The sequence below is a fragment of the Rhea americana genome, unplaced genomic scaffold (genome assembly GCF_003343005.1).
Source record: "Rhea americana isolate MKP2758 unplaced genomic scaffold, rheAme1 scaffold_129, whole genome shotgun sequence".
Classification (NCBI taxonomy): Eukaryota; Metazoa; Chordata; class Aves; order Rheiformes; family Rheidae; genus Rhea; species Rhea americana.
In genome coordinates, this window is record NW_028185361.1 from 747624 (window position 1) to 773637 (window position 26014).

The 26014-nt window shown below is 39.3% G+C and overlaps 1 protein-coding gene across 2 annotated transcripts in view; it reads right to left on the reverse strand.

The window, feature by feature from the left end:
- Nucleotides 1–26014, reverse strand: part of ADAMTSL1 (ADAMTS like 1) — a 207596-nt gene that overhangs the window by 6475 nt on the left and 175107 nt on the right. For both annotated transcript variants that reach the window (XM_085326227.1, XM_085326228.1), the window contains 3 exons: nt 8488–8688; nt 6162–6342; nt 2461–2668 (listed from right to left, as the gene is read on the reverse strand). In XM_085326227.1, the coding sequence (XP_085182353.1) occupies nt 2461–2668; nt 6162–6342; nt 8488–8688 (590 nt within the window). The remainder of the gene's footprint in view (nt 1–2460; nt 2669–6161; nt 6343–8487; nt 8689–26014) is intronic.

Sequence of the window (26014 nt, forward strand, 5' to 3'; positions counted from 1 at the left end):
ATGAAGCAAGTGATTCTCTCTCTCTCTGTGTGTCTGTTTATCTGTCTGTCTTCTTCTTTAAATTAACCAGTATGAAACTGTTTAGTTTCCAAGTACGTGGAAATGATACTCAGGAACAGAAGGAGAGTTTGAAGAAAGGGACCGTAAAGTGAGGAGAGAAGACACAGAGCTGCTGACCTAACCCTTCTCCCCAGGCATTCAAGAGACCTATTTTATGCTGCTGTGCCCTTCTCACATCATATTGACTTCTTGCTGCTATTTCTTCCACCCCTGCCAACTGAAGAGAGTCAGCCCTGGGCCAGGCTCCTCATTAAGCAAGGTGCACGGAAATGTCCTCTGTTAAAGCATGGGGAGCCCTTCTGTACAGGCTAGCAGTCCACATCATCAGCAAGCCCAAGTGAACAGTCTTGAAGCACTATGTGATTATAAGAAAACCCAAACTGTGGAGGTCAAATACTACACAGAATTACAGTTACAATTAAATGAAAGAAGATGGAAGGGAAAGGAAAGGAAGGAATTAATTCTGAAGGGAGGAGAGGAGGTCACTGTTTTTTTTCTTTGTCCCCTGAGAAAGTTAACCACTAAATCTGGGCAACAGAAATGTCAGTACACCCTATGGTACTACTCGGCATGTCACTGATACCCAGCCAGCTATCTGTTTCTAAATGTAATTTAATAATGCTCTTGTCACTTGGAACTGAGCTGAATAGGCTCACATGAAACTTGGGGGGTTTTTAAAGTCATGTATAAGAAATATTATATTATTATAATTCACAAAGGTCAGGCATAACAAATAAATTCAGACCTCTTTGATCATCTTAGCTAGGTATGCTGTTATGGGGAACAATATAATCCACAAAGATCTACAAAGCAAGGGTGAGGCTGTGTGCAAGGATAACCAGTCCTCACCTGGAATTCTAAAAAGAGTAAAAATAGGGTAAGACGTTTCTTTCATATAGAAGACTTGTTCCATGCTTTACTCATAAATGTAATATGATAACTCTATCTATCTTTATAAGAGACACAGACAAGAGTTTTAATGAAGTTATTTCCAACACTGTTTTGAACAACAGCAAGTTCTAGYTACTGAAGACACTTTTTTCTACCAACATTGTAAAAAACTGATGCTGCACACTGTACTGTGCATATTACTTCAAGTAAATAAAGAATACATGTGATTAATGCCAAATTAACATATTACTTGGACATCTAATAGCATGAGATAGCACTTATTGTTTTCAAATTGACTAACCACATTCTAATGAGAAAAAGATACAGAATATTTCATGGTAGTTCATTGTTTTAACAAGATTGATGGCATTAATCCAGATGATTATTTCCCTAGCTTTCTCTTGAATTGTACTAAACTAACTTCCTTATCTTTACTTGACTCATAATTTCAATTAGATGTTTGACTACTTTGGATTTGTCAGTTGTTTTTCCTCTTTCCCTTTGAAAATGCCTGTTCTACCAAACACGACATTAAAAGTAATGTTGGCATCTGGCTTGAAAGTCTAGCAAAATTTGCCTCTGTGGTTTCAACTCTGCCTCTCACTTACCCCTCTGGAGTGCTATACCCCTGTGTAAATCACCACAATGAGTATCATCAGGTTTAAATGCATAGGTTTCTACCTGCAAGTCTGAACTGTAGCAGACTCAAGAACATTCACACATAGTTCAGTCTTGTGAGAGTGGAGAGAAAAGGGAGGAAGGCACATAGCAATGATTAGTGTCAGCTTGTAATCCACAATGTACAGGTAAGCACCCTTTCAGGAAATCTCAAATTGCACAGAGAGACAAAGACAAAGCAAACTCTTGACTGAATTCCCCATGACAAGAAGATTTAGCTGCAAATACTTCAGAACATTTGCTATTTATAGAGGGAAACTTTAAAGATCTCATCTTTGGACAAAGCTCTAAGAAAAGAATTTTAAGATCTGAAAATCAGCACAAGGTAATCTCAAAATGATTTTAGCCTCCCATTCCACATTTCATCATGAAGCAAATGAAGAAACCTCTCACTTTAAGAGGGTCTCAGGCAATAGTAGAAAGCTTGTAAAACTGGGTTGTTGCAGTACCTATCACAACCTGCAGTCCAGCCAAAACTGAAACACAGTAACAAAGAGGTAAAAGGATTGTTGACTTAGAGTTATTTCCTGTACATGTCACGTGTTACTATAATGAGAAACTGAAAGAATAAACCTTTTCAGTGGGGACAATACAGTGGTCTGCAGTGAAGGTCCTGTTTACAGATAGCCCTTCTAGGGAATACACAGGAACTTCAGGATCCAAGGGATGCAGTGCATTAAATATGAGGTTGACAGAGTTGAGGAAACTAACTGCCTCCTCAAAAGCCTGTGTGCCATAATGTAAATACCCTGGGGTGCAAAACTACTCCTTTCATCTTCCATCCCATACTACATGGTTCTTATGTCCTTGGATTACCTGCTTGCGCCTTACCTGACCCCAAGAGGAGGCCACCCACTCAACACAGGGCTGCATGTTACAGTTTTGAGTATCCATAGGGTGTTTGGATCCCTGGGCACAAATGTCATTTGACATTGGGACAGAATGGCCTTTAGCTGTCAGTCGCTGACACGTCACTCGCCGAGTCTGGATGCCTCCACCACAACTCCGTGTGCAAGAAGACCATGATGTTACCATCCATCTATTGGAGAAAGGCAAAGAGGTCAGGGAGCAGACACATGCTATAAATGTGACAACTGCAGGAGCATTAGGGTCAACAGAACTTTACAGATTGGACTGAAGAAAGCCAGCATGGCTTGGTTCCTTTTGGAAACATTCCTGGAAGATGTTGAGTGCCTCTTCTTCCCACAGTAGTTCCTGAAAATTGACCTAAACGAGTGAAAGCTGAGAAAAGAACACCTCTTTTATTTAAGTGTCTCTTTCAGGGTTCTTTGGGCCTAGAATTTACTTTTTTTCTGTTAGATTGTTTTTAAAAGCTTTGTAAATATTTCTATCTCAGACATTGCAGGGGACGTGGCTGCTTCTATATCACTCTCCCATAGATGCCCTGACCACAGGCTACAGTCACAACCTCAGCAATGACCAGTTTGTTTCTGCTCCTTCACAGGGAATCTTTTCCCTGGAAAGACACTGGAGTAGCCTATAAGCCACTTTGATCTTACTGCTGAGAGAGGAGCCAAGAGCCTGCTAGCTCCTGCTACTCCTGGCCCACTCTCTTTTCTCCTTGAGACTTGCGATAATCCAGAAGAGCCAGAAGGTTGCTCAGAGATGTGGTCGGTGCATAGTTAGCTCAAGGACAAAGAACAACTTTTTCATTTTCTCTTCTGGACTACGCATTCAATAGTTGAAGCCGAGACTCAGGGTCAATACCTGCTAGGTTTGAAAAGAAAACAATCTAACAAGTTAAAAAGATGCGACAACAAAAAATAATAGCCCATGTTCCTAACTTTACCAATAGTGACAACATACTTTGTATGTCTAGGCCTTTTTCTCTTGTGAAATACGAAAAGGCCAGGATTTCTTGCTATAATGTGCTACCACTTTCTCCGGCTGTTAAATTTCCCCATGAAAGAAGCAAACCCCTTGAGAACTACCATCTACGGCTGTATTCATACACTCTGGCTGTCAGCAGCCCTTTCCAACAGAGTGGTGAAACATTCATACAGCTGAGTTTTAGAAAGAGATATTGGTAAGAGTAGGAGAGAGGCAAGTGCTTACTAATTTCCTGAAGAGATTTATGGTTGAGCTGTTTACTTCATTAAGTTTCAAGATACTCTGCAGAATTTGCATGTTACTGCAAGGAAAATGATGTCTCTCATGTGCTGAGCCCACAGCAGTTAGGATTACGTTACAAAATAGACTATAGGTAGTCTCCAGTCTCATGGAGAGGCATTCACTATCATTTACTAGTGTTCTGCAGATGATTAACTCCCACGACCACAGAAATATATATATAAACAAACATATGCCTGACAGGAAAAATAAAAATAGTACTACTTTTTCTTGAAGTTTGATGAAGCTGAGTCTGAAGTTTCTTTGTCCAGCTCTGCTCTGTCTTTCAATCAAGTTTTGTTTCCAAGTATACATTTCAGTAGTTTCTCAGTAGCTGAGAGAGGAGTGTAGGTCACATTACAGTTCAAGAAAGGGATAAAAAGATATAAAAAAATTCCCATGGAAATACTGCCATCTCCAAGTCAAACTACTGTTAATGAGCGTGTTTCGTATTTCATTCATTCAGCTGGTGACTCAGAAAATATATGTTTGAGAGGAGGGACAGGGGTATATTATTGAAGGTAATTAAAGTGAACCAGAGTGGTAATCTGTCTGCTTTATGCTCCTCAGGTTGCTTAGCACCACATCAGATTAGGTCCTATTTTTTAATATAGGGGTACAACTCCAGAATCGCTCTGCTTGAACAAGAGAAGTTGCACCAATTTCCACTGAGACCCTGGCCATTTTGCAAGTGCCTGTATGCTGAAACATAGTATATGCACAAAGGAAATAAACTGCAGGGGGAGAAAGAGGTAAAAACATAATGCGGAAAGCTCTTAAACACATCTCAGTGGAGGAGCCACTGAATTGTAGAACTACGGCATATTTGACATGGACAGCATATAACAGTACACTGACTCTGTATAGATGCTTTGGTCAAAATCTCTTTTGCAACAAAAGGTGGCAAAGGAGGAAAGCATGTCTGGGAAGGAAGGAAAAAATGAAGAGAAGGACCTTAGTACAGCCAGGAGTCTTGCAAGCTGTCCTAGTTCAAGTGTATTTAACTGAAAGACAGCTTTAAGCAGGTTACAGTCCCTAAGAAACTACAAGCTAGCAAATTCTATTAGGTGTCAGAGCTCAGTTTGACCTCCTTCGTACACACTGGATCCAAGCAGATGTGCACCTGAGAAAGCTCAAACTGTTCAAGTGCTTGGGACTGTGCATGGAGGTGCTGAGAGAACTGGTTGATGTCCTTGCAAGGTTGCTGTCTGTTGTCTCTGAAAGGTTGTGGTGACTGAGGAGAAAATCTGGGGACAAGTTTTCCTTTGAGTCAAGATGTTGTTCTATGTTTTTACAACAAGTAGTATCAGTCAATCTGGAAAATGCTTTGAAATATTGATATGCTACATTTTTGTACTGTATTTTGACTAAATGTGAAACAAAGCTGGAATTCAATATTCAAATGCACTAACCTGCCAGAAAGATTTTGGCTCTTGGTTCAGATTTGAAATTTGTGGCTTATATAGACCTATCTCTAATTTTGATTTATTTCATTTTTTGATCTCTTAGAAATGAGCCATTTTTAAGGACATATACTGCTCAAAGGAAAATGTTGTTAGTCTAAGACATCATGGTTTTTTTGAGTGAGTTGACAGATGCTCTATGGTAGTCAGCCATCTGCACTATCTTTCCTAATTAGAGTCAGCTACTGAGACAGATTATTCCCTAGGGCCTAGATTATTGCAACTGAGGCTGAATTTCTTCTGCTCACTTTGCAATCATCTCTTCTGTATGTGGAGCATATTAAAGTTATACCAAGAAAATACACAGATATCAGGTCAGTGTWTGTTCTTAAGTGAGGAACTGACCTATAAGGGCTTGAACGTCTGGTAGTACTTAATAGGAGGAGGAGGATATCAATTTATTTTACTATAAAATTTCAACTTACAGTAGCGCATGAAGGCTCTAATTAGGACGAAATCTTTCCTTTCATGAAGTGAAACAATAAGTAGAAGGCACTGTCACTTCCCCGGGTAATTTAAACTTATGGTAAAGATAAGAACAATTTAAATACTCAGTGAGGTTTGAAATAAATAGAGACAAAAATTGAGTTTCCTACCTCACCGCAAAAGCCGAGAAGCTTTCTTGGCTACTAACACTATGTGTGAAGAATTAAAAGATACCATTAGGTTGTAAACTATGCTAATAAAGAGTGGGCAATAGCTCCTCCATGCTCCTAATCATGGAAGGAGTAGAGACAGTCCCTGACATGTACTGWCTGTGTTTTCTACAAAACTCAATACAAACTCCTATCTCTCTAGGTTAAGCATCCATGAACTCCCTTTCAGTCGTGATTTTTCCCCAGATAGGCACTAGAGAAGCTACGACAGCATGTTGTCCAGTGCAAAGAACTACTCAGGGCATCCTAAAGGCCTGAATGACATCGTAACATATGGACAAACCGTGAAGGGCAGTCTCTCCTGTTACAAGGGATAGGCTGCAGGGCTGGCTTGGGCTTCTCTTTGCAGTGGGATGCGTTGACTTCAGTTCCATCCAGTAAGCACCTCAGCTGGGGCAGTTGCACCCCTTTGTGGCCGCAGGAAGCCGAACAAGCCATCAGCTTGTCCACTGACCATCGGTATTCTGCCAAAAAGCACAGGAGAGCCATGTTAATACTTAAGAACAGCCATCAGGAGATCCTTATAAAACACAGGGTGAGAGATGTTCTCCATGATCAAAATCACACTAAAATACATGGACTCATGTAAAGGGGAGCTGTTTATGACTAAAAAGCATCAAGCAGTGGACAAAGGAATGAAATTACAGCTTACTTAAGCCATTGACGGTCTTTGGTATAACAACCCCCCATTCTTTGGAGCTAAGAAGCATCAGACATAAGAAGTAAACGATATGGTACAGCCATTAAGGCATTAGTCAGTGATGCAGGGCATTGTAAAACCCTGCATTTCTACAAATTTAATTGGGTAATTCATTAAGCTTGTTTATCTGCAGCTATGTATAAAAAGGAGTCAGCAGTTTCAAAAGGCCATTGTAAGTGTGAGGCTGTCAGATACCATGGCAATGGCAAGTATGAAAGCTCCTGGGATGCCGATGAAAACAGCTTTATGTTTGATACATGTGGTACACATATCTACTGGAAAAGTCTAGTAGCATTTATATGAAAATAACCTTTTCAAAGATTTCTGAAAAAGTACAGCAAAGGGAATTTTATAGTGACACAAAAAGTAGAACATCATTAAAAGTAATATTAGAATGATTTCACAGGGTCTTTTTTTCTTAAACAGTATCTTCAGTGCCCAGAGATTTCTTCCTATTATAGTCAGTCAGATATTTCCATTTGACCTATGAAAAAAAGGAATTATTAATTCTTGTAGTAGTATATCCTTTCATCCCTTTCCAAAGGTCATCAAATCCCATATCACACACCCCTAGATAGTTCAGAGGGCATGCTCAGATGCTAGATCTTTAATAGATACCAGACTAGTATTGTCTGATTAAGTCCCTAGAGTCCCAATGATTCATTCCAGTTGATGATTTTTTCAAGTACTTTCGCATCATGAAATCATATTGCAGTGTTTCAAAAGATGTAAATATAAAGTTCAGTAAATATTTCACATTTCTCATTCCAAATCTACTTTTAAAACTGGCAAAACTTATTTCAAAACCAAAGTTCTAACTGAAATAAAAAAAAGCAATGGGCGAAGATATGGGCTAGAAGTGTGAGACAATTCCATTTTGTCTTTCTCTTTTGTTTGATAACAGGTTTGAGGCTGTGGTGGAGCTGAAGATACAAGTCCAGCACATAGCCAAACACTTAAAAACACCCATCCTACTTTTACATGGTCTGCGAAGGGATTTCCTGAATCTTGCACTCAGATCCTGCCATCAACAAGACTGAACCAGCCTAAAGTATTTGAATGAAAGAAAAATGTGCAAAATACAATAAGAATATTGCATTTTAACATCTTAAAGGCCTATCTCTAAACCATATTTAAAAATACAGTGTATCACACTTTCACAACAATGATCCATGGGACTCATTATTAAGCATTCTTATTTTTAAAGGGTGTGATTTACTGGAGATGTGGTTAACGGCAGTTACTGGTAGAACCTTACATCAGTGTGTTTCTCACCTAGTAGATCATACAGATTATCCAGCTTCAAGGTGAATGGGGGAGTTGCAACACACTTAAAATTTTATTGGAAAATTTAAAGTAAAGTTAAATCTCCTCTCCACATGATCCCTGACAATTACAGCAATGAAAGCTGCATGTTCTGTTCCAATCCTTCTTTGCTGCTCTGTGTCTTCATGTTTGGTATGTACTTTCAGTTTGGCTTCTACGGTAATTATAACAAAGTGACGACATTTTTCCAAAGGGTTTTCAAGTCAGAGAAGAGTATGAAATAGTGATTTACAAAAATTAAGGGAGGGGCTTCTGATTTTGGAGGTCTGATCTATGACAATTCTGTCTTCAAGTTTCTGACTGGCTCAGAAACATAGGTGCAGCTTGATTCAGTATATGCTATGTGCTCAGCAAAACAGAAATATCATGTGTCATTCTGGGAAAGTAAAAATCAAGACACCCCAAATTAAATACTCAGTATGCCTGCAAATCTATCTGGACCAGTAAAATACCACAACAACTATTTTCTACTGTGAGTCAAAGTCATAGCTTTAGAGCTGAGAAATCTGGAGTGATAAAGGCCATGCAAGGACAGCCATACCAGGAGCTCCAAAAAACACCAGAATTAAAACTAGAAAGTTACCTTGTATTGCTAGGGATGCTTTCTGTGTGAGTGAGCCAGCCTCATTCTCAGCAAGGCAGCTGAATTCACCTTCCAAGGCATCACTAATGTTGAGTATCTGAAGAATGCGACCTGCTGCCAGGATGTGGTGTTTCAGATTGAGAGGCTCACCAGCAAAAAACCAGGTGATGTTTGGAGTTGGATGACCTTCCACAGCACAACCTAAAAAATTGGGACATGAAATAAAGCTGCTGAGTGTGCATTTACTGCACTTAATGTAAAAATAAATGATTTGAAATGATCAATATTATGGAAAAACTTGCTTCCATACAATTTTACCCAAATTTTTTTCATAATCAAAAAAACAAATACTGTGGTAGTGAGTACCTTCTCATCAGCTAAAAGAAAAACCTAAAAGCTACAATATCAGCCACACAAAAATCTCAGATCACCTGAGAAATATTTATATCATGCGTTCTTTGGCTCCCATTACTGCAGGTCATTCTCATTTTATTACTGAGGAAGGTAGGACACGGAAGTTATATACCTAGTATAAGCTATGAGCATGTTAGAAGCAGGTTGAACATGAGAGTCACAAACAGACTCTGGTCTCCAAATCCCTTACGTAAACCACAGAGCCACCTTATTTCTTCTTCTTCTTCTTCTTCTTCTTCTTCTTCTTTTTTTTTTTTTATAATGAGAATATGTAAAAATTCAGAAGTCTCTTACACAAAAAGTGTACTGAAAAAAATGAAAAATTTATAAAATCAAGCCTTCAAAGGTTACAAAATAGTGGCAGCAAGATAATATAAGTATGTCTGAGCTTTTGCTGCCACATTGCTCTTACATGTGTTAGCGCATATGTGCAATTCTCTCAAAAAAGCCCCACAAAACTGAAAAAAATGACCATCCTGAAGCATTACTTGGACCTGCCTATGGGTCAACAGCAAAGCTGATGAGGTTTAAGTTTACAGTTCAGCCTTTGCCCTTTGGACAACAAAGTAAGAGTATCCAGAAGTTACTACTTTCAGTGATCCTCATACCAGTTACATAGTTTGCCAGTTTCAGTGATAAGTTGCTTACTAAAGCAGATTTTTGTACATCAAAGAAAAGGCAGGTAAATACTTTTGACTGCTTGTGGTTTAGGCGGGTCCTGCACCTCCAAACATCACTGATATGTGAAAGGTCTGGCTGAGTTTCCGAGTACAAGCTATACTGTTTATTACTTCATTGTACTGCAGATTTATGCTGTTATTTTTAAATTAATATCCATCTGTAATTAATGACATTCTTGTATACAGTACCTTACACATGAGTCCTTCCCAAAGAAGCTTGCTACATAGACAAAAATGACACATGCACTAAGTATTCATACTAGCACCGTTCAAAAAGAAAAGTATAAAAACAAGAACAAGTTTACAATACTAAAACACGGAAGACTGATCTAAGGGTGCTAAGGCAATAATTTAGGTCCTATCAGCAAATATTATTTCACAGTCAACTCCATGACATTTGACTATTATTACTATTATTTATTGCTCTCTTTGACAAATAAAGATGTTATTATGGTGCCTTTGTAGCTGCTTTACACAATGGACACTCATTGTGATGCAAGATGTTTGTTATTGTTCTTCTTTTTAATATAATCCCCTCAAAACTCAGTGCAATGATGTTTTTTCACTGCCTCATTTCAGCATAACTTCTGTAAGTCCCTGCCACTTTAACAGTGAAATTAACCTTTGAGTCCTATTGGAAGTTATTCCTAACAACTGCAAGTGATTCACCTGTAACTTTTTCACTTGCACTTTTACAAGTAAATTGATCATAATTCTTCATTTAAATCTTTAAGATTTGTTTTTAAATCTTCTTGACTGAAGAATGAAAAGATTACAAATGTGCCCTTCAAACTAAAGTAAAATCAAAACCTAGGAATAACTCAATAGAAAAAAGAAAATATCATAATATAGCCTTTTTTGTAGAAGAGAAGGAACTCGTCTTTCTTTATATTTTTGCTACACTATAAAGTGCAGCTTTTCCAGGATGCTACAGATTTTGGTCAAATTCTCACTTGATGGAAATAGCTCCACTCATTTCAAAGAAAATGTGGTGATTTACACTAGTTGATAAATAAATAAATAAATAATAAACAAATAAATAAATTACTGCCATAAATATTTTGGAAATATGTCACATGTGGACTAATCAAAAAGTCTTACAATTTCATAGAATACTACGTTCCTACTCACGCTCTTCCCAAAGAGGTTCCACTTTAGAGTTTTTCCTCTTACTGTCTCTTGCTACTTTTTTAACAGATGTGGATTTGGGTCTATCTAAGAGCTGTTGGAGTAACCATTTCTGTTATTTAACAGATGAAGCTGTGTTAGGCTTTCACTCATTGTTACTGTTCTGCCTAACCTAAACTGGTCATACTCAGAAAATGTTTTCTGATTTCATGTCAGCAACCTCTTGCAAACTGAAAGCTACTATGCTGTAATGCAGCATATACTATATAATCTTGCAACATCTTGCAGTGATAGTGCATGTATTGCTGTTTTTAGTTTCTTATGTTTTGCCATAGTGCCCAAACTTCATCAAGTGATTCATGCACATAGATAGCACTATTATTTGAAGGACCTTGACTGGCACTGAAAGACAGAATTTAAATGCATGCTGCACAAACAGGTAAGAATTTATAACATGAAATGTAACCAATCAGTCAGCAATGCTGAGGAGTATCATTAAAGTCCACACACATAATTCTACTAGACGTTTCAATTCACAGAAGAAGAGGTATTTTGTTTTGGTCTTTATTTTTCATTCTTGGAGGCAAATGAAGTTACAACTATATTTTTTTTGGCCAAAAGTTCTCTTCTTCAAACTGTATGTGTTTTTATCACTGGTACTTTCAATGATATCCTGCTTCAGAATGCCATGCTGGGGCAAAGTTGCTATATGACGTCCTTGCCTGGCATCATAGCTGAGAGAAATGTCCTATACTACTACGTTAGTCCATTAGGAGAGATCCTGAACTGACATAAACTGAGGAAGCATCATCTCAAGACAGCTAAGGTGACTTATAGGAGCTCCAATCAGGACTCTATTTAAATATACACTTCATTCATAAAAATTTATCTAGATTTTACTGAGCTGTGTACCACTACAAGAAGAAAACTACCTCTTTTACTGATCTACTCTGAAGGCTGAAGTGGTTGATTTCCAAAACGTAGTTCAGACCAAATCCTGAAGCAGATTCAAGAAGCAAATCATAGATTCACAGAATCAGTAAGGTTGGCAGGGACCTCTGGAGATCATCTAGTCCAACCTCTACACTCAACAGGGTCACCTAGAGCATGTTAGACAGGGTTGCATCCAGGCAGGCTTTGAAGATCTCCAGACAAGGAGACTCCACAGCCTCTCTGGGCAACCTGGTCCAGGGCTCCGTCACTCTCACAGGGAAGAAATTCCCCCTCACGGTCAGGCAGAACTTCCTGTGGTTCAGTTTCTGCCCATTGCCTCTTGTCCTGTCAATGGGACAACTGAAAAGAGTTTGTCCTCGTCCCCTTGACACCCTCCCTTCAGGTACTTGTACACATTGATCAGATCCCCCCTCAGTCTTCTCTTCCCCAGGCTGAAGAGGCCCAGCTCTCACAGCCGTTCCTCACAGGGCAGGTGCTCCAGCCCTCTGATCATCTCCGTAGCCCTATGCTGGACTCTCTCCAATAGCTCCATGTCTCTCTTGTCCTGGGGAGCCCAGAATTGGACACAGTACTCGAGGTGAGGCCTCCCCAGGGCTGAGTAGAGGGGCAGGATCACCTCCCTCCACCTGCTGGCAACAGTCTTCCCAATGCACCCCAGGAGACCATTGGTCTTCTTGGCCACAAGGGCACATTGCTGGCTCATGGTCAGCTTGTCATCCACCAGCACTCCCAGGTCCTTCCCTGCAGAGCTGCTCTCCAGAACGTCAGCCCTCAGCTTGTACTGGTGCCCAGTGTTATTCCTCCCTAGGTGCAGGACTCTGCACTTGCCCTTGTTGAACCTCAGGAGGTTTCTCTCCGCCCAGCTCTCCAGCCTGTCCAGGTCTCTCTGAATGGCAGCACAGCCCTTAGCAGTATCAGCCACTTCTCCCAGCTTGGTAGCATCAGCAAACTTGCTGAGGAGGCACTCTGTCCCCTCATCCAGGTCATTGATGAAGAAGTTGAACAGGATGGGACCCAGTACTGATCCCAGGGGGACTCCACTAGCCACAGGCCTCCAATTAGACTCCACACCACTGACGACAACCCTCTGAGCTCGGCCTTTCAGACAGATCTCAATCCACTTCACTGTCCACTCGTCTAACCCACCCTTCCTGAGCTTGCCTAGGAGGATGTTCTGGGAGACAGTGTCAAAAGCCTTGCTGGGGGACATTTTGTCAAGGTACACAATGTCTTCCTGCATCTACCCAGCCAGTCATTCCATCAGACAAGGCTATCAGACTGGTTAAGTAGGATTTCCCCTTGGTGAATCCATGCTGGCTACTCCTGATCACCAGCTTTTCCTCCATATGCTTGGAGATGACATCCAGAAGGAGCTGTTCCATCACCTTTCCAGGTGTGGAGGTGAGGCTGACTGGCCTGTAGTTGTCTGGGTCCTCTTTCTTGCCCTTTTTGAAGACTGGAGTGACATTGGCTTTCTTCCAGCCCTCAGGCACCTCTCCAGTTCTCCAGGACCTTTCAAAGATGATGGAGAGCGTCCTGGCAACAACATCCGCCAGCTCCCTCAGTACCCATGGGTGCATCCCATCAGGGCCCATGGATTTGTGGATGTCTAGCCTGCCCAGAAGATCTCTAATCCTATCCTCCTCAACCAAAGGAAAGTCTTCCTTTCTCCAGACTTTCTTCCTTGTCTCCAGGTTCTTGAGGGATTCTTGAGGGGTGCCCTTAGCAGTGAAGATGGAAGCAAAGATCACACCATTTGCAACGTTTTAAGGACAAAAGGCAGATGTAGCTGTGAGGACTCTTGCTACTCTTCTTTTGGCTTTGGTTGCTACTCTGAACTAACAGTAGGAATTGGGCTACTGTAGTCTTCTCTTGTCTGACTTTTGCCACTTCTCATACCTGTGTAATTGGATGATCCCACTAGCTTCAATTACACTATTGCTGTAGCATAATATGTTGCCTTGTAAACAAGAATTGAAGCTTTCTTGCTCATATAAAACAGGAGAATTCATAGAAGATGGAAAAAGCCACCTGTGACCCTTGGTATGTTCTAATCACTTAAGAGCTACATCCAGGCATAGTGGAAACCCCAGCTGCAGCTAGTGAGTGCAAATACTTGGCCATTCACGGGTACAGTAGCTACACCAGGCTTTTCACTGTCCTGTCACTGGCAACCCTCCCTGGGTCCAAAGTAGGAAAGGAGCTAGGTTGAATTAAACTGCCCTTTCGGATTGGCTCACTCTGTATAAAAATACATACTACTGACATCAAGGACTCCCAGGTGAAAGATAAATAACAGATATATTAGATTGTGCAGTCACAACCACAATGTTTCACTGGCAAAAAAATAGCGAGCACAGCTAAAGCTTTTAAGAAAGAGAGAAAGAAAGAAGAAGAAAAAGGAGAATGAGCGAATGCACATTGCTCAGTGATCCCTCTTTTTCCTTTGTTCCCCTTCTATTTATGTGGCTGACGAAGCTTTGTTACTTCTTGTAATTTCCTTGGCATGGACTAATACAGTTTTACTCTTGGCAGATGTTTCCCTAGTGCTACATTTCCTGACCACAAAAAAACAGCCTTCTTTACTGAAAGAGAGACAGAGAATCAGTCTTCTTTCCCATTGCTGTAAGCTCTCTATTTATTCCTGTTAGGCTTCATTTTACATTATTCCTTTTATTTTGAGTACTGATGTATTTTTTTTCTATTCTTCTTCTCAGAAACAACTCATCCAATCTCCAAAGGACAGTCATTCTCAAGTAGCTGAATGACATCATAGATTTCAGTGTAAACTGGTTAAAGGATATCAAAAGAAATAGAAAACAAAGTAATATAACAATAAATGGATAAACTTAAGAATAAGTGGCTGTGTGACTTTTGCCTACATTATTCTATCTATATAGCCATGACAACTGACAAATGCACACTGTAAATTAAGTTTTACTATTTCTATTTGCAAAACAGGCTGCAGAAGTTAAATAAAGAGAGCAGAAAGGTCAGGCTGATGTTAAATATAAAGGAACTGAAACTGACTTCTGCATGCAACTTATCCTAGTTTGCGTCCTTTTTTCTTTTAAATATTTTACTGCCAAGCAAATCAACACAGTCCTCCTATCACTATTTTGCTTGCCACATACATTATTTCTTCTTTCAAAGTGCATATGTAAACATTAACAAAGGAACAGCTAATAATCCATAATATGAGGGGAAAAAAGAATCAACTCTCTCTTTCCTTGGCATGAGTTACCAATGAGTAATTACTACTTTTTTCCCCACATTTAACAATAAAACCTTACTGACACCTATGAAGCTCACATAACACGTACTGTTCATTTCCATTTGCAGAACCAGATTTCTAAACTATAGAATAAGATATTATGCATATTAAATGAGAACAAGAGCACAATAAAAAACTATGTTTCAAAAATATCCTTGTCTCATCTCCCAGGAATAATTTTAATGTCGTTAATGCAGATTACCAACACTTAGTCTCTATTTCCTTCCATCTCTGTGGATACTGATTGCTTTATCTTTCCAGAGCTTAACACTTGTCCCTAGAATGCAATAAACAGCCTGAGAACAAAAAACTGGCTTTATTTCCAGACAATACAGATATTAAAGAGTGTAAATAAATCAGGAAGAATACAAGAAGGCAGGAAGGGAACACTATTTGGGATGATATCTGAGTAGTGAAGGCCCTGGCATGAGAGGAACCATCTTCACCCTTTCTTCTTAACTACTGGAAAAAAAAAATGCCTTCATCCTCCCACTCCAAGTCTGCTGTGACTCTAAACTGATTCAAAGCAAAGCCGAGTCACAGATATGAAACCTAATATAAATTATACTTTTTGGTAGGGAAAATGTTAATATTTCAAGGATTACAGGGGATAGTTGGAGGGGAAAGACTTTTAACATTGTTTTAAAAAATGCTAATCATTACTTGAGAGGAAAGAGTAAGTTCATACTAAAAGTTGAATTCAACTCTCCATTAGACCTGTGCAACGTTCACTGTGTGACTGTAACCACAGAAAGGCTCTGGGTTACCGTGCTAAATCTAAAAAAACCCAGAATACATAGCCTACATAACTCTCCTTTCTCACTCACAGACTTCTGGGATAGAATCAGAAGAGTATTAATGATACCGATTATAGGATTACTTTTAGTAGCCTGATACCTCAAACCAGCAGAAAGGTATGGATAAGCAATGGTTAAAATATCAAATATAATATACAAGCACTAAACATAAAAAATACAAAACTGCCTTTAAATAAGATACTTATTCTTAAAACATAGATTGTTTTCATGCATTTTAATTTGTCTAACAAATAGTCCTTTAGTCTATTATTGATTTTCTGATGAATCTCAGATCTTTCTAGTATTAAAAATGAACTCAGAGTAAGGAACTCAATTCCAGATGATGAATTTTCTTTGAAAGTCCTCTAAGTGAAATAATTCTTACAGTCTGAGTTCAACAGACTTTGCTTTCTTCAATCTCAGTCTACTTAACCTTCCCACCACAGTTAAGTTGTTGCACAGGGGGAAGTAAGCTCACCTTTTCCATTCTGCCAACAGCTAACAGAGGCACACAGAGGTGCACCGTTTCTTACTCAGGGTCGAGCCACAAGCCAGCAGTGGAGCTGGCAATCAAATTCTTGTCCTCTTAGTCTCAGTCTATCACTTTAATCTCTGGAAAGTATTTCCTATTTAAGAGAGAGGTCTGGGCAGCAAAGCCTGGATATAAACACACACTATGGTACACAGTTTGGACACATTGGTATTAATGTTCACCTACATGCTGGCACCTAACAGTGCAGTTTTATACATATCATTGCTATTCATCACTAATCAGCCTATGCAATAAGGACAGATGTTTGTGCTACGTTACTTGAGAACGCTTTAAATCAAGTAAAATAGTCTGACTTCTTTAAGAGCAAGCATCTCAGACTGCATGTTTCAGGACATCATGAAGTACGATAAATGTAGTTTGTTCAGCAGTAACTGCAGTTGGACTTGCTGACTAGAAAGCCTATTTTCCTGTCTCCGCAAGCCAGAGACATGTACCTAACCAAATGTAAAACTAGGAGATGGAAGATGATTACCAACATTTTGCAATCCTGTTACTTTAGAAAAGGAAGGGAGTGATTTAGAAGTAGAATTAGTAGTTAAATTAAAACTGAAAGAAAGCAAACTAAAAATACAGTTCTATGATTCTGTATATATTCTACTGAACTCTATGCCAAAGTGTGCTAGATTAGAAGACTTCATGCTGAAGCCATAAAGATAAAAGATAATGTAGCTACAGAATATGAAACCTGACAGTATTTCTATCATAATCTCTACAGTCAAAGAGTTAAAGAATTCTTTTAAAATAGGAATGACCTCAAGGACAAAATGAGGTCCTGGTAATTTTGTTTGCCTTGGAAAAAATGGAAAGAAGCCACAGACCTATTTAAAATGAATATAAGCTTGGTACTGAATTTGGTCCAACTGCCGTAAATTCAGTTTTGCTCTATTTCCATTTCCACTATGAAAATGAGATCAGATTGGCATATAGAAACGCCTCATGAAATTCCTCTTGTATCTATTTTTTTCTTTAGGTGATTGAAATGAGAAATGCAGGTTAAAGTTAAAGGAGGTTGCTTTAATTATTATTGCCTTCCTGTATCTAACATACTGGAAAAAAATTGGCAGATTATGTTAAATTTCTTATAATTTTATCAAACTGAATTAAGTTAAAGTAGGATCATGTCTTAAAGTCTTAAAATCACTACATAAAGCCTGTTTTTCTGAAGTGGCAAAACAAAGAGACAAGTCCTTATAGCTTTAGTTAAATTGGAAAGATTTTCCAGTGTAATAAAAAGGGTAAATTAAAACAGATAGTGTTAACTCATAATGTTATGCAAGCCATTTAATCTTTCACTGCTTTTGTACACTGAATAACATACTTTAAAGGGTATTGTGATCCTTGAAATTGCCAAAAGAAAGGAGTAGTGTGAGTATAATCTTTTTTTCTTAATGATAATTTAAATGAGACCAAATGAACAAGAATTTATGCTACACAAGGAGTTATGTATTTAGGAATCTGTGAAAGAGGTCAATTCAGCTGATGACAGTAAGTTTTTAAAAAAAGTTTTTTTAAATAACTATTTATGGCTCCAAAGGCGCAGTTTAACTTTATTATATTAAATATGACATGGCTGTTAAACAATTTGCAGAACACTTAAACCCAACGCCACACATGTTGTTGCTATTAGATATCATTTACAGAGCACTGTAAATTTACACTGTATTCAGTAAACATTGAGTTAGACCCATTCTCTGCCCCACAGCAGCTCTAAAAAATGTTTCCAAATAAACAGCCACATGGTGAGACCATTGAAAAAACAAGAGAGTTTTCAAGCTGTAACAGTAACATTGTTTTCAAAAATGACATTGTTTCTCAGAAATTTGAGAACTTAACACACCGAAAATCCTCTATTACAAGGACTGGTTGGAAAACAATTATTAAAGATAAATTATGAAACCTAATCCTTAATGAACGGCTAGAGTATGCTCAAATGCCTCCTTAGCTAATTCTATTCAATGAATGGCTAAGGTTGAAAAGCAGCGTACTTCAGTGTGAACCCCTGCTCCACCATTTCTACAGTTCCAGAAGAACTGTAAAAATAAATCTGTGGGGCAAAAATAACAAACAGGCATGTTGAGCAATCACTGAGCAATACTGGAGCACAAGGAGTTCAGCACTAAGGCACAAGAAGAGCTAGCACACAACATGCTTACCAGTCCAGGCAGTGAATGGCATTGGCACTGTAGAAGCACAGAAACCCTTTCTGCATTTTTAAGCTGGCCTAAATCTGCTACATCTAGCGACAGATGGACATCTTAGGACACTTCTTGTGATGCAGCAAGAACAGCAAACAGAGTAGAGAAGGTGGAGGGCAGGTAGGTGTGGGAAGCACAGCTGCTTGTTTCAGGGGGAATTGTATCTTCTGACTGGTTAGCAAAGTCCTTTGGCCATTTAGGTGTGGTTTTGAAAAACCATACTTGAGAGGAGAGGGCATTTCAAAACTGTAGTGTGCTCAGGTGAGAAATCCCACAGTGTTTGAAAGGTCTCTGGCAAAGCTGAGGTTCTGCAAGAGACTAAAAGACCTTTTGCATGAAAACGTCAACAGAATGACAGATCCCTACCCTGGGATTTTTGTGGTGATTCTGATTCCCCTGCTTTTTCACCAAAATTTGCCTTGGTGGAGCTAAGTATCATCTATATCTATGTAAGAAAAAAATATAGGCAAGCGGACCTCGAAAGGCTTGAAGCCATAAGTTCCAAGGGCTGCAATTCTTTCTACAAAACCAGAATTAAATAGATATAGCCCCAGAGGCCAGTGATACTATTTTACATGGCAGCATTTTGAACCACTGCTACAGAATGGTGGTTCTCCTACTATTTCTTTCATGGTATCAGATTGAAATAATACATTGTCTTGAGGACTTTGCTCTTTTAACCATTATTTAAGAGCCTGATAGCAAAAGGAACAGTGCTTGATTGCCTGAAAAACAAGTACTATTACGAGCAAGATCAAAATGTCTGACTAGGCAAAGGTATCGGGCACTGAACGTACAATAGAAATTGCACATAACAGACATGACCAAAAGAAAACCCATACATTTCAATGAAAATGCTAACATTTGTAGTTTGATATGGAAGGAATATTCTGCAATACTGCAAGAATGCAATATTTCTAATGGAATCAATGTGATAGTGTCTGACTGGGGAATTAATTGCCATGATAGGGGCATACTTTAGTTATGTATCCAATATTTGTATTTAGCTTTAATTCTGGTATTTTTAGAGATGTAACCAACATAGGAATTCTCATAAATCATGTAACAAGGCAGAGTTTTTGTGGAGACAGAAATGAACGGGATGGACAGCTACATTAACTGGACAGATTATTCCATGAACACACCCAGAGCTTTATCCTCATCACAATGGAAATACTATCATTATGATATATAAAATAATTTTTCTCAAAAAAACATTCTTTAGCATCGAAACTCCAAATGTGAAAACACACTGATGTCCAATTTATTACAGAGGGGGAGGAAGAGGGGAAAAAATGATGTTGTGATGAATAGTTTCTCAGAGAGTCATGATTTTATCTGACTCCTACTGCACAACTTCCGCTGCTGTGTATTGCTTTTTCTTTAGGGGAGTGTGGACACTGATTTAATTATAATTACTCAAGAGTTTTCCCTTTGTTGAGATTGTAAATTATTTTGCATTTCTTCTTCCAATTTTTCAACTGTAACTGTAATTCCAAAACCCAGGAAAATCTAGCGGTTGCTCATAGTAGGGTGGGAAAAGGAAGTAAAGGAAAATTTCTGGTGTTTCAGGCAGGTATATTCTTGCTTTTGTGTATAACACCACACATTCAAGAGATTCATACTGGTAGGATCAGTTATATTCACCTGGTTCATCTTCATATTCTTTGTTTTTCACAACTATTTTGAACAAATATCAATCCTATATTTACAGGTGTTTTGGCTCAAGAGCAAGGCACAGAGTAAGTAATGGCAGCGTTAACTTTTCTGGCTCTGCTAAAAGATTTCAGTCTTCATGGGGGCATACTTGAAACATGAGTCTGAGCTGTTTCTTCTCCTAACGTAGCACATGGTATTTGTCTCAATATAATGCACCCCAGAGGTTTTAGGTCCATTCTTTTGTTCAGCAACAGATCTAGATAAATTTTCAGAGAGGCAAATACTAACCACAGAACTGAACTGATCCACTAGACTGAAAACACTCATGAACTCCAGGCCTTGGCTCTAATACAGTTGGTGCTTTCAGAATAAGTCGTTTCTTCGTACTCAGAAGGCTGGCTATTGTGAGCAAGGTGGATACAAAGATTATGTTTTAACCTTCTGCCTTCTGAAACCTCTTCTGGGCATCTAGAGTGACCCTGTACAAAATGAGTGGGAAATACTATTTTTGGTAAAAGGTAAACGAGTAGAAAAATTATTATTGGTAAATGGAATCACTTTCAGGGGAAAGGTTATCATAGTTTTATTTTAAGAACAGCTCACCACCACCAAAGAGCTCAGCTGTCTGCAGAATATGAAACTGTAGTCCAGCTCTTCTGTCTCTTAAATCAGCACTGAAATTGCCAGCTAAGCTCTAACTCTACGATCATTGAGGGTGAGATATAAAAAGAGAAAAAGYCTGCTCTCCAGCACCGTATTTGCAGTACTGGCAGTTAGTAAAATTGTGTTTTGATTTGTGAAGTGAGCAAATTTGATATAGAAGTCACAAGGGAGAGTACAATAAATATGGTACAGCAGTTTTTTTTTTTTTTTACAGTTCAGAGAACTTTCTTCGTCATAAAAGAGTATGCGCTATCACCTGACTTATCTATTTTCAGTTATTTTCAGCATCTCCTACATCTTTTCTTCTCTTTTCTTCTWAAATACACAGTATTTAATATATGTAGCATGGTCTGGAAAAAATGAAAATTCAGAATCCTAAGCTGAGTATAAAAGAAGGTTCCCCAATAAACAATCTGAAAAATATTATAACATATAGTCCCTGTACCAGAAGAGCTCACTACATCAATATCTTTCAGTGTCCCCATGATCCTAATGTCTCCAAAAGGCAGAGAAGTGCTATTACCCCATTAGAGAAGTGCAAAAGCACAGCTCAGAGAGATTCCAAGAAGCACCAAGAAGTCTGTGAGATAAACTGGAATGGAAACCAGGTTCCAAATTATTGCTTTGGCTTTTTCTTATATATTCAGTCACCTCTTCAGATTCCGTATAATAAGCATTGTACTTTAGGAGTTGCATGACATTCATTTCATCAGAAGAATAAAAAGAGAATAAAGGTCAAGAATTTACACAGTGATRGCATCTCCTATTTTTGAATAGGTCTATGCCAATAAAATACATTTGTGCTATTTCTTTTCCAAAATATGAATATTTCATTGGCATCCAGTGAATATTAAAAATGTACACACAACATACAGGCTGGCTACAGTTATTACAATATTTAAAAATTTAATTTTTCTTGTATGCCTTCCTTTTCCAAAGACATTGCTTAAGTCTTGCATTGTGCAAAGTAAGAGCTAGATTTACTGTTTGTTTCRGACTGTAGCTATTTTAAATGTTTATGCTCCAATTTTATGAGTTTGTGTTGCACTCCAAAATAAGGACGCATTCTTTCCTGTGGTTGACTCACAAATGCAGTACAAAAGCTTTATCTGGTTATATACAGGGTGCAATGCATCTATCCTTCCTCTTTCAACACAAATATCCTCAGGTGCACATTTTATTTTCAGAAATTACAGGAAGATTTATGTTGATCTGAAAAAATATGTAGGACTTTTAACCTGCTGCTTTGAGGAATGATTTATCAGATGTGTTCACAATCATTTTCTGTGCAACTCAAGAGCTCGTYTTTAACAAAATATATCAGTAAAGCAAGAGATGCCAAGAAATACTGTGCTGTTATAAAAGTGGTATAAATACATTCTGCTTCCACCTTGCTTTCTTCATTTTGACATCTTATGGATAGTACTGCATTTCTATACTTATATAAATATTCATTTCAAACTCATTTTCCCACAGTCCTGCAAGAATCCTCACTCCGATATTATATTTCATGTATATAAATCAAAGTCATTAAAGTTTCAGATGCAGTTTCAGCTAAAGATTCAGATTCAGATTTTCAGTAAAGATTCAGTTTCAGTATATACATGTATATACACATACACACATACATAACTGCAATAAACATGATACCCCATATTAAGATGAAGAAACATTTTTGTATCCTATTTTGCATATATTTTGACAAGTCTGCAGAGGTTTCAAACAAAGTCACAACAAATTTGACAAACTGTAGTGAAATCTCAGCAGTTTTAAGACCTTTAGAGTTTCTCATTGAAATGTCTCCAAATACAAGAAACAACAAACTTAAGCCTGCTTATACCTCTTCAAATGAAAATAAGAGTTCTTAATAGTCCCAAACTCTCATCTGTAGCATGTCAGAAATCACAAACACTGGGTCTTGCAACATACGTTTTGCCAAAATAAACATCTACAAAATTCAAGACTGAGGAATATCTGTACAGGGAGTTGTCTTAAAGAAATCAGTGATATTGCTAACATAAGCGAAGAAACTCTGTTGAAAATACATGAACATAGGTATTTTTTAATTCAAAAAGATGATTTCACTAAGTGAAAAGCAGGGGTCCTGGTGAAAAAGGATACAGAGAAGACAAAATTATTGAATGCCTTGTTTGCTTCAGTCTTCACTGCTAAGGGCAGCCCTCAGGAATCCCAGAACCTGGAGACAAGGAAGAAAGTCTGGAGAAAGGAAGASTTTCCTTTGGTTGAGGAGGATAGGATTAGAGATCTTCTGGGCAGGCTAGACATCCACAAATCCATGGGCCCTGATGGGATGCACCCACAGGTACTGAGGGAGCTGGCGGATGTTGTTGCCAAGCTGYTCTCCATCATCTTTGAAAGGTCCTGGAGAACTGGAGAGGTGCCTGAGGGCTGGAAGAAAGCCAATGTCACTCCAGTCTTCAAAAAGGGCAAGAAGGAGGACCCAGGCAACTACAGGCCAGTCAGCCTCACCTCCACACCTGGAAAGGTGATGGAACAGCTCCTTCTGGATGTCATCTCCAAGCATATGGAGGAAAAGCTGGTGATCAGGAGTAGCCAGCATGGATTCACCAAGGCAAAATCCTGCTTAACCAATCTGATAGCCTTGTCTGATGGAATGACTGGCTGGGTAGATGCAGGAAGAGCAGTGGACATTGTGTACCTTGACAAAATGTCCCCCAGCAAGGCTTTTGACACTGTCTCCCAGAACATCCTCCTAGGCAAGCTCAGGAAGGGTGGGTTAGACGAGTGGACAGTGAAGTGGATTGAGATCTGTCTGAAAGGCCGAGCTCAGAGGGTTGTCATCAGTGGTGTGGAGTCTAATTGGAGGCCTGTGGCTAGTGGAGTCCCCCTGGGATCAGTACTGGGTCCCATCCTGTTCAACTTCTTCATCAATGACCTGGATGAGGGGACAGAGTGCCTCCTCAGCGAGTTKGCTGAKGMTACSAAGCTGGGAGGAGTGGCTGATACACCTGAGGGCTGTGCTGCCATTCAGAGAGACCTGCACAGGCTGGAGAGCTGGTCCTGAGGTTCAACAAAGGCAAGTGCAGAGTCCTGCACCTAGGGAGGAATAACACTGGGCACCGGTACAAGCTGGGGGATGACGTTCTGGAGAGCAGCTCTGCAGAGAAGGCCCTGGGAGTGCTGGTGGATGACAAGTTGACCATGAGCCAGCAATGTGCCCTTGTGGCCAAGAAGACCAACGGTATCCTGGGGTGCATTAGCAAGAGTGTTGCCAGCAGGTGGGGGGAGGTGATCCTGCCCCTCTCCTCAGCCCTGGGGAGGCCTCACCTCGAGTCCTGTGTCCAGTTCTGGGCTCCCCACTACAAGAGAGACACGGAGCTATTGGAGAGAGTCCAGCGTAGGGCTACAAAGATGATCAGAGGGCTGGAGCACCTGCYCTATGRGGAACAGCTGCGAGAGCTGGGCCTSTTCAGCCTGGGGAAGAGAAGMCTGAGGGGGGATCTKATCAATGTGTACAAGTACCTGAAGGGAGGGTGTCARGGGRACGGGGACAAACTCTTTTCAGTTGTCCCGTGTGACAGGACAAGAGGCAATGGGCARAAACTGAAGCACAGGAAGTTCTGCCTGAACATGAGGGGGCATTTCTTCTCTGTGAGAGTGACGGAGCACTGGCACAGGTTGCCCAGAGAGGTTGTGGAGTCTCCTTCTCTCGAAATGTTCAAAGCCTGCCTGATGCAACCCTGTCTAACATGCTCTAGGTGACCCTTTGTGAGCAAGTGGGTTGGACTAGATGATCTCCAGAGGTCCCTTCCAACCTTAGGAATTCTATGATTCTATGATTTGAGTTAGTTTTCCATGTCCTGAGATGTTTCTGACAGCTACATCTGCCGCTCTTTCAAGCTCTTCTGGAAGGATAACTTAAAGAAAAGCACTTGTAATCTTATTATTGTTCCTACCACAAATCAAGGACATCAAAAACTGTGAGAGTGTGAGTGTGGTTCATCACAGATTTTCARTTCCAGGTATTGTAAGGACAGAAATATTCCCAAGTTAACAGGTGCTCTAGCTTTTACTCTGAAGGAAATACTGCTCTCCAGATCTGTGATCGGAAGATAACACAGAAATGTCTACTATTCAACCTGCTAATGAAACTTAGGGCTAGGGAGGAAGCCAATGTTATACATATCTTTCCAACAGTTGCAGAGAAGCAATATAAGTAGAGTCTCTGTAAGCCACTATCTATATCATGCTAACTAATCTCGTGACAGGCTGTGCCTACAAAGCCTTCTCAATCCTTAGAACCAAATATAAGAAGCCCATATGATAAAAATACTTCTGTGAGCTCATTCAAAAAGGCACTTTACATTAGACACTGATAGATGCTTTGCTAACTCCACTGGGCAAGGCTTGTATTCTTGAGACCTTTTCCTCTGTTTATCAAGTGAGAGCACACAGGTGATTGCTGAATCATTTGTGCTCACCTAAATTGCGAGCAAGGAAAACCTTCAAATTAGATATCCATGTAACGACCCTGGTCTTTCCCTTTTGCAAGTCCCCTAAACTTTGTATAGAAGAAGCCCACAGGAACTGATCTGCGAGAGCAAACTCATAATTTCAAATGACTGAAAATATGATGTAAGCAGTGCACAATGCCACTTATCTGTAAAAGAAAATGTATATACCATGTATGATAATCTGGAGGTTCCAGTTTTCTTATTTCAATTTAGCCTGGATAAAAAGCAAGCTATTGATTTCCAAGCAAAATCTTAAAAAAAATATTTTGTAAATTTAATCTTTTCTTCCTGTGTTGATTTCTTCTCTTTTTTTTTTCAAGTTGCAAAACCATGTTTAATGAAGTTTTATTTCCTATTTTTCTTAAACCTTGGGAAGCTCGTAACTGAATTTATCCAGATTTCAAARTTCTCTTTTTTCTCTTCTCTTCTATTTTTCACCTCTGATACCATTCCACTCTGTTGAAATATAAATTTTCCCCAAATCTTGCTTCTCGTCCTTTCCTTCACATTTCACTCTGTTTCTTCTCTTATGTCCTATTTTCCTTCTCTAATCAATAAATCCTCTTATCTTCAGATCTTCAGGTATCAGGTTTAGTTCAATGTCCCAAGAGGGTCCCAAGAGGGGCTGGGGTCTGTCAGCAATGGTACAGACAAGGGAAAATATCTACATAGAGAGAAATTCAAATCTGAAGCTCTTACATGTGGCATCCAGAC